This window comes from Cnephaeus nilssonii, assembly GCF_951640355.1.
Source record: "Cnephaeus nilssonii genome assembly, chromosome: 12".
Lineage (NCBI taxonomy): Eukaryota > Metazoa > Chordata > Mammalia > Chiroptera > Vespertilionidae > Cnephaeus > Cnephaeus nilssonii.
Window position 1 is genome coordinate 36,093,394 of NC_137083.1, and position 15,961 is coordinate 36,109,354.

A 15,961-nucleotide genomic window follows, 5' to 3' on the forward strand; every position below is an offset into this window, starting at 1 on the left:
TGTCTATTTGTCCTTGGCCAAAATTTTTGCCTATTCTAAGTTTATTTCAGCTTAAAAGGAGAAAGACCCTTCAAGAATATATGATCTATATTGCTGTTGGATTTATTTTTTTTTAATAATTACTCTTTTATTGTTTAAAGTATTCCACATAGTAGTATATATATATATCTCCTTTTTTCCCCCCCATTGACCTTCCCCCAGCCTCCCCTACCCGCTGGCACATGCCCTCATCCCACCCCGCCAGTGTCTTGTGTCCATTGGTTGTGCTTATATGCATGCATGCAAGTCCTTTGGTTGATCTCTTTCTCCCCCTCCCCAACACTCCCCAGCCTTCCCACTGTAATTTGACAGTCTGTTCAGTGCTTTACTGCCTCTGTATCTATCCTTTTGTTCATCAGGTTATAATGTTCTTTATTTTCCATAAATGAGTGAGATCATGTGGTATTTTTCTTTCATTGCCTGGCTTATTTCACTTAACATAATGCTCTCCAGGTCCATCCATGCTGCTGCAAATGGTACCACGCTGCTATAAAAAAGAAGGAATTCTTACCATTTGGATTTATTTTTTTAACCAATGACAAATAACTTTGCTTTTTTAAGGCATTGTGCTAGGTGCTAAGACATAAACAGTTCTTCAACTTTTAAATGACTAATATTCAAGTGCATCCTACCTCTCAAATTTTATCTGAATGAATGAAAACCCATCATGATCTTTCTATTTAAGCTATACGTGTATACTTGGTTCATTATACTGAACAATTTTGTCATAAAAACCTTACTGGTCTATTGCTACCTCTAACATTTTTCCAGAAATAGCCATATTGCTAAGTTACTAAAACCTTTGTATCAAAAATCTAGAACAGTGATTTTTCAACTGTTTTTAAAGCAATAAAACACTTGGTTTTAGGATCTGGTTTCAAGGATGAAGCTAAGAGTAGTTTCTTTCCTCTAATCCAACAGACTCATCTTATAGAGCACTGAGCTTAATCAGACTTCTTGCCTTTCATCACTCCTAGACACTGTGAGCAGAAAGAGAACAGAATCACCCTGGCAATAGTAGGGTTTTTAAATGTGGCCTCCGGAGAGGGTGACACACTGATGCCGTAATGGAAGAGTAGAGGAAGTGGAAGTGGGTACAGTGTGTAGGTTCAGCTTCCTGTCCCCTAGAGTGCTACTGGCTCAGGGGTGGGTCGGCAATTTTGTGAATTAGTTCCACTGTGAATAAGCAAGAAAGTCAAACATTTCTTCTGTTATTGGAATAAGTGGATATAGTCATGGAACTTAATGAAATTTGTTCAGAATCCTAAGCTAGAAAAATCCATGGAAAACAACACAACAACTTTCAAATCATGATATTAAAATCAATCACTCTTAAAATTCAGTGCCTAAATACAAACTACAACATTTTGAGACTAGTCCAGTGATCATAATTACAAGGTAACATTTTTGGAGGATGGAAGTCTAATAAAGAGAACTTTCCTCTTAAATGTCTATCTACACACCGGCAAGCATATCACATACACCTTATAAAATACAAGCAAAGGCAACATTTATCTATCTGCTTTTAAAAGTGTCCCTACCCCCACAGGTCAGCTGTATACCACACTCAGTGTAATGCAACATCCCTGCCACCAAGTTCTTATAATTCTGATGAGCAGAGTTTGAAAATCACCAATCTGGATTTTTATAATTTTAACGGACTTTAAACAACAACAAAAAATCATTTACAAAATTAAAGACATATATGCTATTTTGTTTTGTTTTGTTTTGTTTTTATTAGCTACCTTAATGATTTGGACAGAATAACAGCTCCTGGATACATTCCAAATGAGCAAGATGTTCTACATTCTCGAGTGAAAACAACGGGAATCATTGAAACTCAATTCTCCTTTAAAGACCTGCATTTCAGGTATAAGCAAATATATATTTTAACTATTAATAAAAAACATGTCATGCTCACTATTTCTGCGCAGAGAAAAGCTCTAGTTCATGTTTAAGTGCAGTGACTCCTTGGGAATGCTCACTAGGCCTAGTTTTCTTTCTTTACCGCTGTCCTTGCCTGCCCGCCTATAGCCTCACACGTGGACCCTCATCCTGAGCTCCATCCTCTCTTCCAAGAACAGGTGGGAGCTAGACTTTATTTTCCTCATCCTTGAAACTGATATCCCACTTAAAAAAGAAAATATATTTAAATAACATTTTTAAGCAACAGGTGCTAGAGGTCCTGTTTCCTTTGCCTTCCAAGCCTCCCATTTGCTTGAAATACTCTTATGAATTTACTTCCTTAATTTAAAAAATGCAAATAATTGAGAAGAGAATTATTTGAATATGATGCTGTTTACTGGAATAGCAAGGCCTACTTTATAAGTACGGTTTGGTTATAAAATGATCCCATTAGTTTCATTGTCATTGCATTATCAAGACCATCTTAGAAATTCTATTGCCATTGGACTTGAGCTCCCAAAGGAAAACCCTTCTATTATAGAAAGAGATAAAAATCCATACTGTAGTGGTAGAAAGTGTCCCTTGACACTTAATCACCTCTCCCTACCAATTGTGGATAAGGTGGAATATTAAACACCAAAATCAGGTTCTATATGTATCCTTTAGTAATGAAAAAATTCAGTAAAGTATAATTAATAAAGTCATTCATGCACGCAGTAATGAAAATATTTTTGAAAAGTAGAAAGAAAAAAGGTGGCATTAATTATTTGTATCAATTTGTGGGGGGAAATCCATTTTAGTGGGGAAATGTTTTAAGGCATTTTAAGTATTAAAATTGGTAATACCCAATATCTAATTACAATAGTTATTACAGGATAATTTACAAGTCAGTGTGGGAGAAAACTCTTTAAAATGTATCCCTAAATCTCAGGCCCACAAATAGTTAATTTTCGGAAAGGTGAGCGACAGAGCAAACCTGGGTAAAAGGACTGCAAAGACTGGGACACATCCCCCGTTGGTTAGGAGGTAAGCAAAGCTTATCTGCAGTCCTGTCATCACTGAGGAGCATTTCCTCTTTGGCAACTACTTTCTCCAGGCTCCTGATCTTTGGTCTAGTTTCTGGGGTTTTCCTTTGGGAGCTCAAGTCCAATGGCTCTGTCCTCTGCCTGCCCTAAGTCTCTCAAAGCATTTCTGGCACACTTGCCTTTTCTTTCTTACTCTCCTTCCTCCTCTCCAAATTTCTCACTGAAACACAGAGGGAGGTATATAAGCCTTGGGTCTAGTCCTTCCAAGTTTTCATCCCCAGGTCCTCCATTAAAGAACAGCAGTTGTTGAGGAACAAAGGCACCTTTTCTTTACTTGTCTAATGAGTTTACTGTACAGTCCCAGCAGAAAGTTATCACTTGATGTTAGCATGTCTTACACAAGCTAATGGCCTTTCCCAGATCCTGGATTGTCTGGTTCATTAGGTTAGTTTTGAAAACTAATGTCACATATCAAACACCTAGAAGTTCACAATCCTGGTCATTCTCAGAAACCCTGGTCTGTTAGTATCTTCTCAGAAATAGGTAGGCACCATCATAAATTATCTTTTTTTTATAAATAGCTGTTCCTCAAACATTTAAGGCACAGCGCCTCCGTACTTGCTGTTCTCTTCGCCTAAAATGTTCTGGCCTTGGATGTCTGCAAGGACTGGCTCCTTCTTAAGTCCTCAAATCAAATGCTATCTCCTCAGGGGGCCTTGACCATCCTATTAATCATCCTTGCATATCCCTGTCACTACTACACTCAGCAGTGTGCTGGTAAACATATAAGAACAAGTTCTCGGGGGCAGGGAGAGGGAGAAGGCTTATCTGTGGCCCTTGATTATTTCCTTGGTGTAAATAACTTGACAATGTCCAGTTTCAACTGACCAACATGTTGTCGCTCAGGTAGAGTTGGGAAGAACTGCAAAGAAACAGCACTTACGAGCTACACCAATGTGAGCCGGTGTCATATCATTGATATATTAAACTACATTTTTCTCTTTTGAAAAACCAATATATGAAATTGTTTCTTTATCAGTTTGCTCTTTTTGTTTCTGTTTCTGCCTCACACGCTCTGAGCTCTAGGAGGCCCAGGGCCGTGTCTGTTTACAGCTCTATCTTCTGTGATTATCAGCATGACTAGCACAGAGTGGGCACACAGTCAATTCCTGCTAGATGAATACATGTACTAGTTCAAACATTCTATGTGCATTATCTTTACACCCTCACTGTCATATAACCAGCTGGGCATTGCAATCCTTATGTAGAATCAAGAACCAAGGAATGGAAGCTAAGCCCAGCCAGCGTGGCTCAGGGTTTGAGCGTCGACCTATGAACCAGGAGGTCACAGTTTGATTCCTGGTTGCAGGCTTGATACCCCAGTAAGGGGCAAGCAGGGGGCAAGCAGGAGGCAGCTGATCAATGATTCTCTCTCATCATTGATGTTTATATATATCTCTCTCCCTCTCCCATCCTCTCTACAATCAATATATATATATATATATATATATATATATATAGTGGAAGCTAGAACTAGGTGAAATATTTCCCCAAGATCATATATAGAAGTACTAGAAATGTGATTAGCATGCACAAATTTCTAATTTCAAAGACTGCACTTTTTACACTGCATATCACTAATGGGCTATGGATAAATTGGTATGAAAACTATTCTTTTTCTATAATGTATGTGCTTCTTCTAGTATTGTTGGTCATTCACGAGTCCCTTCAGAGAGAAGAGGGAAAGGGGAATAAAATCAAATGACAGCCTGTTGGGGAGATATCTTTGAGCTGGCAGGCCCCTATGGGACTTCACAAGCCTGTGCTTCTCAAACCGGGGCACATGATGATTGCCAATGAACTCACTAAACCTCAGAAGTCATGTTCATTTCCTGGAACATCTATTTCACTCAGAACTAAATATAAATATTCACAAATGTGTAAAGCAAATATTCTGAGTAGAATACATTTGCATTTTAAAAATAACAGTGTTTTAAATATATTTTTTCTCACAATAGGCCTCTTCATTAGTACATGATTGGTTTTTTGCCCTTTTGTAGTTGAGTAGTTAATTTTGTACACATCATATTAACTCCTATAGGTATGGGTTCTCCTATTCTACTTTCATACGCTGCTGGCCCTTGTTGAGGAATGAGAAACGTTTTGCTAATTCTTTATTACAATATCAATGCCAAAATGTAAGCTGTTGTGAATTGAATTATGAAGCCCTGTTAGCACTTATTTTGACACTAGAGTCTGGGTGCATGAATTTGTGCACGGGTAGGGTCCCTCAGGGTGGCCTGCAGAGATCGGGCCCCAGCTTGTGCCCCCAGCCTTGCAGCCCTGCAGCCCTGCCTGGCACCCCGTCTCGGCCTGGCACTGCCCCCTCACCTGCCCCCTTGCCCGACTTCCTCACTGCCGCTGCCACAGGTCACCAACTGTGGGGTGATCGGCAGGGCAATAGGATCCCTACTCACACCGCCTTGGCCTTGCACCATCCGCTCACCTGCTTACCACCCCATTGTAGTCCTGCTCTCGTCGGGGCCCATCAGGGCTGGCAGTGCCTCCACTGCCACCCGCTGCCAGCACCATGTCGCCGACGCCCACCATGTTCCGTGCCACCCCCTGGTGGTCAGCGCACGTCATAGTGAGCAGTTGAACTCCCGGTCGAACTCCTAATTGAACGACCGCCCAAGGGGAAAATTTGCATATTAGGCTTTTATTATATAGGATAGCAATTTCTACACCATCCAACTACTACCTCTTTGCCATCCACTAAAACCACCTTTCAGCTCTTTTCTTTTCTTAATAGGTTTTTCTTTCTCATTGACTTAAGAGGGTAAGTTATTAAAGGCATCTTCTATGAGGAAGGAAATGCAGAAAATTTCTCTACAAAATATTTTTTAAATATTTAAATTTTACTATAAAAATATTAAAGAACAGTTATGCTTTTTATAGAACTTTTTAAAAAAATATATTTTTATTGATTTCAGTGAGGAAGGGAGAGGGAGAGAAAGGTAGAAACATCAATGATGAGAGAGAATTGGCTGTCTCCTGCACAACCCCCACTGGGGATCAAGCCCACAACCTGGGCATGTGTCTTGACCAGGAATCAAACTGTGACCTCCTGGTTCTTAGGTTGATACTCAACCACTGAGCCACACCAGCTGGAATTTAAGGAATTCTTTAAAATCAATTAAATATGTTTTTAAGTTGAGTCACAGCAATATTAATCCCTTAATAAATTCTCACAATTAAGTCATCTTTTTTTCTTTTTCTGTAGTGCTGAATAAAATTATCTAAAAGCACACAGGCATTTGTAGTGTGAAATTTTGTAGTATTTCAAAATAGAAAATATAAAAACAATGTACATTCCAATTTATTTCAGAAAGCACCCAGGTATTAAAATATAGTGCATTAGCATTGATTTGTATTCACATAGCATAAATCATCATATTATTATTTAAAAACCAAATACTTAATTTACATATTGAATTATTCAGGAATTTTAAACAGGAACTTCAAAATGAAAAATTATCTCTGCCAATGTACTGTATCATTTTCATGTATTACATAATTTAGTGGAAATTACCTAGAGTTCTTATCAAATCACAATGCCAACTGTCAACCCGATAAAATTAATTACTTATACAGATGTTAAAGTACTACGTAAATGAAAAATGCAATGCAAATGCAAGATCTTTTATTTTTGAAAAATAATTCCTCAGGACAAAGAATTTACAGATTTATCAGAATTTATTAACAATTATAGAGAAGTCACTTTTCATGATTAAAAAACAATTGAAAGAACATAAAACTATGCAGAAGTCAATGAAAAGAGGTCAAAAAATATTACAACATAAAGCTTGAGATATTTTAAATTCAATATAATTATTTTCAATGTTTGAATGTATCTCATATAAAATAAATTATAGTTTTCCTGAATTTGGAGTCATGTGCACTGTGTTAATTTCTGGGAGGTAGACTCATCTCAGGAGTGAATCTGGTGTTTACCTAGCAGCTATATTTCAACTTAGCTTTGTTATTCTCTACTATGTCTCATAGAGCAATAACTCATGTATACTATCTATTTGATTAAGTTATGTTTATGGTTAATATTACCAAAATAGTAAGTTATAGAACATAATGTGTGATTTATTCTAGTGATAGAATTTATTTTAATGAATTTATAAATTATATCATTCAATAATTAGAGAATTATATAGTGGGCATTTTAAGTTCCAAACATGCACATAGACTTAGCAAAAAGTACGTATATAATGGTCCTAACAATTATGGGAGTTTAGAGACCCTGGCTCCCTCATGGTTGTAAGTCCTTTTGATTCTGTTTTTTTAACCCCAAACAATTAAGGATTTTAGAATGACCTCTCTGTGCATATACTTTATGTCTGCAAGTATCTACCCTGATTTTTAGAACAGGGCACAAGACAAAGACTTGATTAGGCCATTTTGCTATGGCTCTGTAGTGATGACACAGACCCACCTGTTAACCCTGTCATGTAGCCATCTTAAGAGGTTATGTAAATTGTGTTAAAACCAAGTATCTTGAATAAATCTCATAATTTAATAATTTAAAATAATAATTTACATAATTTAAATAAAGTCCTACTCAGATTAGATCTTATTTTTCTGAGGTCAAATATGTAGATGTCAATAATTATAATTTTTCTAAGAGAATCACATGCTTATAGGATGAGCAAAAACATTTAACAAATAAATTAGCTGCGGTAGCATTATTTATTTTTAGCTATCCTATGTTGTATAATGGTTTTGCAAGCACTGTAAAGGGCAGATTAATAATAATCTATTCTGATATGAAGTATGAATAATCTTGTGTAGTAAATATTTAGCCAATTGTTTACCATAAACCCATAAAACTCAAAAATTTATAATAGACTATAAACTCAACAGTTTAGTCAACTGCTTAATGTTAAGCTATAAAACTCGGATGACTTGGCCTATATTAATGCTATGGGCAATTTAACAAATTATTGATGTTCAGCTATGAGTTAAAAGCCTGACCAGTCAATTTACATACATTTCAGGCATTTAAAAAGTTAAAAAAAATAATTCTAGCTTAAGTACCTTACTTAATAAGAAAATATGTATTACCAAAAATAAGAGCAAAATCCTTTACCCAAAATGAGAACTGCAAGTTCCAATCACTATTATTATGGCACTCTGGTTACCTTAACTGTTTAGGAAATTGAGGGTATTCAAGCTGTATCACATGTCCATTTATCAGATTAATTGCCCATATAGATTAGCCCAAACCAAATGTTCATCAGCAAGTATATGTGTTCTTTGTGTTTATTTTTGTTTTTCACAGCATGGTCATGATGGAATATAAACACACACACATGTATAAAATCACTTCCTCAGTGAAATGTATAATAAATAAATGCTCTACTTTGGGAATCTCCAAATTGTATCAATAGGATGTTATGCTTTATAGCTCTAAAATAAGCCTCAAATTAAAATTTAGAGAAACCCCTAAAGTGAAAAGTGATGTATGAAAAATAAATTATGACAATAGCAGAAAAGCATAATGTAAGTTTTCTTAGAGCTAACATTATATCCTGAAGAATCTATATAAAAGCAAAACTCCAGCTATTGGTCTGATTTTCTAATGAACATTTTAGTTCTATAATGTTTTCATTACTAGGGACTCTCTGTAAATTATTTTTAAATTAAAAATCTATCAACATGAGAGAAACAAGATTATCCTCTCAGAGATAAAATATTTGGTTACCATGCAAAGAATCTGAGCAGTTATCTAAAGTCACATTAAGAATATTCTCAGATTTGCAAAATTTGAATATATCTGATCAAAAGTATAAATGTGATTAAATAAAGAAAGTACCAATCAAAATAGATGGAGATAGGTTTATTGTCCATAAAAGAAGATAAAAGAGGCCCAAAACAAATGCTATTAGGTCTAACCCAAGCCCTGTATAATAGGGAAAACTTAATCAATATATCTTGGAAATTGGCTCCTATGGCACCATCATTCTTACTGTGAAATTTGAATATTTGGCACTCAGTACAAATATCCCATTCATCCAGTGACTTTTGTCCTGGCTCTGTGATTAGTTAGTTCTCCTTTATAGGCTACCCACCATGGAAGCAAACCCTGAAGAGAGGATTAGAGCAAAAAAAGAAACAAGAATTATGGAGGTTCTTACATGTTAAAATTGAGTGGGTGAGAATACAAGGGGTGGTTTTGGTTTGACAAAGCCCACCATAAGTTTAAACCTAGTGATGTACACTCCATCCTCATCTCCCCAAGTTAATCCACAAGTTAATGCATTTTTGTCCAATGACAGTATCACATTTCTTTGCCAACAAATGATCCACCATATATTTATATATGGTTAAATGGAGAATATGTGAAACACCTAGAATCCAGACTGTCTACAGTATCTCCATTAGTAAAATGAAATAAAACACCTGAAAGGTGGAGAATATGCCCAGTGAACTGTTTGGCATCACATAGAACCGTCTGACCAGAGGAGGAAGGACAGACTCCACAGCAAAGGTAATTGCAGTTCACTTGATGAGGGTTTGAGACTTAACCAGATAATATGTCCTACTTGGGGACCTCTGGTCAAAGAAAGTAGATCTAAACTTAATGATATTCACAACACACCATGTTCTCTCATTCCTTACATATGCACTTTACATTAAAATAATCCCTCCATGCCAGTAACATGGAATATACTAATTTATTTAGCAAATTTTTATTGCATGTCTATTGCGTATCAGGGATAGTGCCTGGCACTGGGGATATAGCCATCACTACTATAGATAAGGTCCCTGCCCTCATGAGGCCACTATTCTATTAGGGAGATAACAGATACTAAATATGTAAAACACATAAATAACCAAACCAGTTAACGACTGATTGTGACAATTACTATAAAGGAAATTAAGAGAGTGGTGTGATAGAAAGTGAGGGATGGAGAGAGCCTTCTTGTGGAGGAGACATTAACACTGAGACCTGTTGAGAAAGAAGGGTTACATAAGGAAAAGGGGAATCATGTCACATGGAAAGGAGAGAGACAACAAAAGTCCTGAAATAGCAAAATTTAGGTTTATATTAAAGGAACTGAAAGAATAACCTTGTGATTGGGCTGCATTAAAAAGAGGAACATGGAATGAACTAAGCTTGGATAGGTAAGCAAGAACCAAAATAGCTGTGGCCTTAGTGCTCATTAAGCCAGTTTGTGTTTGATTCTAAGGGGGAAAGACGCCACTGAAAAGTAGACCTCTGGCAATGGCCCTGGTCAGAAATGTTGGTGGTTTATCCAAGAGGAAAAGAGTTGGAAAGAAGTGGTTGAATTAGAAACTGCATTTTTTATGTGTCCTAAATGGATGGTAAGGGGATGTGGGACATTGAAAATTTAGTTTCTGTATTGAATTGCCATGTCCACATTGGTGCCTCGTACCAAAATGCAAAAACAGAAGGAGAACCAAATATTCAAATATACCTCCTCTGAGTAAGTTTCATGATCCCTCAGGCTGAAATAAATCTCCCTCTAGGCTCACACTCTACCTTGTAGATTAGAATGTTATTAAATAACATTATAATAATGTTTTTGTTTTTCTATCACACAGAGAGCGCTTTGAAGATAGTGAGGATATTTTTTCATCTTTGTGGCAGTAGGTCTTAGCACAATGTCTAGGGCATGGATTTATTTCTGGGCTCTCTATTCTGTTTCATTGTGTCTATGTGCCTTTCTATGCCAATATCACACTGTTTTAATTAATATAGCTTTGCAATATAGTTTGAAATCAAGGAGTTTGATGCCTCCAGCTTTGTTCTTCTTCCTCTAGATTGCTTTGGCTATTCGGGTCTTTTGTGGTTCTATACAGATTTTAGGATTGTTTGTTCTATTTCTTTGAAAAATACTATTGGGATTTTAATATGGATTGCATTGAATCTGTAGCATGGGCATTTTAACAATATTAATTCTTCCAATCATGATCAAGTTCAATAATCATTTGAATGAATGAATGTAGGAAGAGCTAAGGAAACAGTCCAGGAATTATATTATCAGAACTATGTTAGTTTTCAATCTTCTTGTGGATTATATTAATTTAAGAGTATATATAAACTTTGATCAAAATCTCCTAAGGCTAATCAATTTCTTACTAAAACTCTAAGCTACCTTAAATTTCCCACATGCTCAAAGTCAGTGTGTGATTTATTTTACTATAGTTTGCCTGAAGTAAAAAAAGAAAATGATGAAATTTCTTCTTTGGTCCTTGAGCTGAAAATTGGCCAAATAAGACGTATTTTATAATGAATAAAAACCAAAAGACTACCTTCTAGAGATATGCAAGTATCCATTTAAAATTATAAAAGATAATGAGAATTTTGGAGGCTATTTGCAAGTTTTGTTATTCTATTATTATTATTTTTTTAAGAATGTTCGATGTTGGTGGACAGAGATCTGAGAGAAAGAAGTGGATTCACTGCTTCGAAGGAGTTACATGCATTATATTTTGTGCAGCACTCAGTGCCTATGACATGGTCCTAGTGGAAGATGAAGAAGTGGTAAGTCTAAAAGGAATATAAGGCCAGGGTGAAAAACAAGCATTTTCAGTTTGCAATATTACTACCACATTTTCCAACGCAATTAAGGCCTTCCAAAGGTGTTATTCCTAGATCCTTGTTTATCATGTCCAAGATTAACATTTTGCAAATAATAATTATACACATTTTCATCTTTTAAACCAAACAGAACAGAATGCATGAAAGCCTTCACCTGTTCAACAGCATCTGTAATCACAAGTACTTTGCCACCACCTCCATTGTCCTGTTTCTCAATAAAAAAGATCTCTTTCAAGAAAAAGTCACCAAAGTGCATCTTAGTATCTGCTTTCCAGAGTACACTGGTAAGATAATTTTCATATAATTACAGAGTAGTAAAAATTTATATAGATACATATTTCCTTATCTGGACCTTGACATGCAATATTTATGAGGTTGAGGCTTGTAGTACATTTTGAGTCATGTGTGTGATCCAAACAGGAAAGAATTTTATAAGAGAAAACGTCCCTACTTTGCATTAAAGCAAAGCTCTAATGAATAAATAGGAGATGGTTCAATAGACTGGTGTTGGTACTCCATAATAATGTATCAAATGATGTTGCAAACATTAAACATTATAATAGGAATGCAAGTCCTATAATATGTCAAATTGGAGTTTTTCATATATTTCCTAATGAAGCCTTGGGATGCTGTATTAGATCTCAGTACCTCCTCAAAGTCTGAATTAAATTTCCTGGAGGATAGCGTGAATGAATTTGAGAATAGTGGCATCCTTTCTTTTGCTAATTGTCCTAGATCCTAGAGTTTTAGTGCTGGTCCTATTAATCAGTAATTATAAATGTCAGGTTCTCTAGAAGGGTTATTTTCCCTTTGGAAATGTGTTTTTTTCCCCAGTTATATGTTCTGTTGTCAGTGAAATTGGGTAAGATGGAAATATTTATGATTTATACACAAATACAAGCAATTTCACCACTTGATTCATGAGTAACCCAAATGTTATTAGGACTATGGCATTCTGTCAAAATAACTATATGTGCTTGTCTATAATTAGTGCTTGTATCTTTCTTCTGTATTTATAAATATTAATTATATGTTCACACATTTATCATATGATTAAATATCATGATTCTAAATTTTTATTTTATTTTAATTGATTTCAGAGAGGAAAGGAGAGGGAGAGAGAGCTAGAAACATCAATGATGAGAGAGAATCATTGATTGGCTGCCTTCTGCATGCCCCACACTGGGGATCAAGCTCGCAACCCAGGTATGTGCCCTTGACCAGAATCTAACCCGGGACCCTTCAGTCTGCAGGTCGACGCTCTATCCACTGAGCAAAACCGGCTAGGGCTTAAATATTACAAATTAAATATAGATTTACAATAATGCTTTCTTTTAACTACTGGAGTGTACTTCTTAGAGCAGTTTTTAGTTTAGAAGAGAAAATACAGAGTTCCCATATACTCCTTCTCTCTGGTCAGCTCCCACAGTTTCCCCTATGATTAACATCTTGCATTGCTGCAATCTTGTTACAGTTGATGAACAGATATTGGTACATTATTAACTAAAGTCAGCAGTTTCGGTCTAACCGGTTTGGCTCAGTGGATAGAGGGTCAGCCTGTGGACTGAAGGATCCTATGTTCGATTCCGATCAAGGGCATGTACCTTGGTTGCGGGCACATCCCCAGAAGCGGGTGTGCAGGAAGCAGCTGATTGATGTTTCTCTCTCATTGATGTTTCTAACTCTCTATCCTTCTCCTTTCCTCTCTGTAAAAAATCAATAAAATATAAAAACAAACAAACAAACAAACAAATAAAGTCAGCAGTTTGCATTAGTGTTAAGTCTTTGTGTTGTACAGGTCTATGGGTTTTACCAAATGCCTGTCATGTGTCCACAATTACTGTGTTTTACAGAATACTTCCACTGCCTTACAAATCCCTGTGCTCCACATTCATATTTCCCCCCACCCTCCAACCCTTGGAAACCACTGTTATTTTCACTGTTTCTATAGTTTTGCCCTTTCCAGAATGTCATATAGCTGGAATTATACAGTATGTGGCATTTTCTAATGCCTTTCGCTTTTCAATATTAAATGCAATATGCACTTAAATGTCCTCCATATCTTTTCATGGATTGATAGCCCATTTGCTTTTATTGTGGAATAATATTTCATTCTATAAACAAACCACTCTCTGTATCCTTTCACCTATTGAAGGATATCTTGGTTGCTTCCAGTTTGGGGCAATTATGGATAAAGCTGCTATAAACACCCATGTGCAGGTTTTTGTGTGTACATAACTTATTGTGTAAATGCCTAGGAGTACAATTTCTGGACTGTATGCTGAGACTACCTTTAACTTTGTGAGAAATTGACAAGTTGCCTTCACAAGTGGCTGTATCATTTTTGCATCCCCATCAGCAATAAATAAGAGCTCCTGTGGCTCCACGTTGCCAGCATTTGGTGTTGTCAGTGTTTTGGAATCTTAGCTGTTACGTTGTTTTAAAGATCGTCCCTTGTGGAATTTTTCTCCTGGTAATAATGAACAAAATCTTACCTTCTTGGAGAATCTTTATGCTACCATTCTATCCCCACTCAGCACATTCTGCTAAAGCCACCAGTAGGTCACTTTTAGGTGTCCTGTATTTGTTAGCCTTCTTATTTTATTTCTGCCTTTCCCAATTGATCTATTGTGTGTCCTGCTACTAGTCTAACTTCCTTAAGCACAGCCTTCATTGGCTCTTTATTTAACTTTACTAAAACATTAGTCAAGAATAATTCTCTATCTTACATTTCTCTCTTTAGCTACTTTGTTTAGTTAGCAACATAGTTCGTAATCTGGCCCATACCACCTACTGTATTTGACCTCCTACAATCCCTCTACAAATAGCTTTCATTTTTATCAAACCAGATTCTCCAAAGTGCACATTAACTTCTCAACCCGACCCTGAAGTCTAGTGGTACAGGCCATTCTCACTCTCACTTTTGGTTTTTGCTCATATAATTTTTCTGATCTCTTCTAGCTATTCCCTAAGGTCCAGCCCAAATACCACCTCACTCTGCAGGTTACTTTATAACTTTTATTCTTTTCTTCATTTTGTTCATATGAAACCAAATGCACATATACACACACAGACTTTGGTATATATATATAGGCTTCATTACTCACTTACTTGGTTGTGTAAATATATTCGTATTTCTCCTCTATTGAGGTAGAGGTTAAATATTAGCCACTTGAAGCCCTCAGTGGTTAAGTATAGTTCCCAGCACAAAGTAGGCATTACATAAATCCCAGATAACTAACCATTGCCAATATTGACTTTTTAGTACAGAGTGCATCAAATAGAAGCACACAAAGTAAAATCTTAAAACTTACTGATATTATTTATAATTTTATTTCTTATGCAATTAATGTTTAATTTCTTTTTTAACAAGGGCCAAATACATTTGAAGATGCAGGGAACTACATCAAGAACCAGTTTCTAGACCTGAATTTAAGAAAAGAAGATAAGGAAATTTATTCCCACATGACCTGTGCTACAGATACCCAAAATGTCAAGTTCGTGTTCGATGCAGTTACAGATATAATAATCAAAGAGAATCTGAAAGATTGTGGACTTTTCTAATCAACCGTTTTTTCCCCTTTCCACTCTTGCTTGTGTATGTTTTTTAAGATATAAAAGGAAAGGTGCTGTGTGATGTGTTGTTTTAATAGATATTAATGTATCTAGAAATATAAGTAGCATTATAAAGCAAAAAGTTTTCATGCAAAGTTTGAATTTATTGTCACCTGTATCTGGATCAGTTTTTATTTCTGTGGGACATTGAGGATGAGGCGTCTTTGATGTCCTCAGGTCTGAAAACTGGTACATAACAGAAATTCTATATCAGTACAAATCACTGACATTAAATTTGCTTGGAAATTAAGTAGCTTATTTTTGACTATAGAACAAATAAATAAAAATGCAAGATAATCCATATCATTTCCATTGGCCAGATTTTGAGAGGCATTCATTTTGATTGATAATGTAACTGTGCCTGTACTTAGAGACTATTCAAAGGTGACACATGTGGTATTTTACTGGTCCATTATTCCTATTCAGCCAGCTGCAAATGAAATGTTCACTTGTTGATGCAAAATTATATATGTAAAAAAATGCATGCAATTTTATCTGTTTCCTTTTTTCCTTAGAAAATAGTATTAATGCTTAATTTACCTGTAGAATTGAAGATTTCGATAATCTATCTCTGCTGGTTGAAAACAGGGAACAATGTATGGTCAAGTACCAGTGTAAAGCTGTTAACAAGAGTTCTCAATGGAACACTCATTTCCCCCATTTTATTCTAGAACAGTAAGGGACATTATTACAATTTATGGTTTGGGGTCAATTCTTAGACTGCAAGAGAGAAAACTAA

General features: G+C 35.9%; 1 protein-coding gene across 1 annotated transcript in view; it reads left to right on the plus strand.

Annotated features, from left to right (window-relative positions):
• The window catches only part of GNAT3 (G protein subunit alpha transducin 3), a gene marked incomplete at both ends in the record, with an annotated part of 36,779 nt that extends 21,608 nt beyond the window's left edge, over positions 1–15,171 (plus strand). The window contains 4 exons of the mRNA XM_079785395.1: positions 1,781–1,909; positions 11,421–11,550; positions 11,738–11,891; positions 14,981–15,171. Coding sequence (XP_079641521.1) covers positions 1,781–1,909; positions 11,421–11,550; positions 11,738–11,891; positions 14,981–15,171 — 604 coding nt within the window. The remainder of the gene's footprint in view (positions 1–1,780; positions 1,910–11,420; positions 11,551–11,737; positions 11,892–14,980) is intronic.
• Between the last annotated feature and the right edge of the window lie 790 nt (positions 15,172–15,961).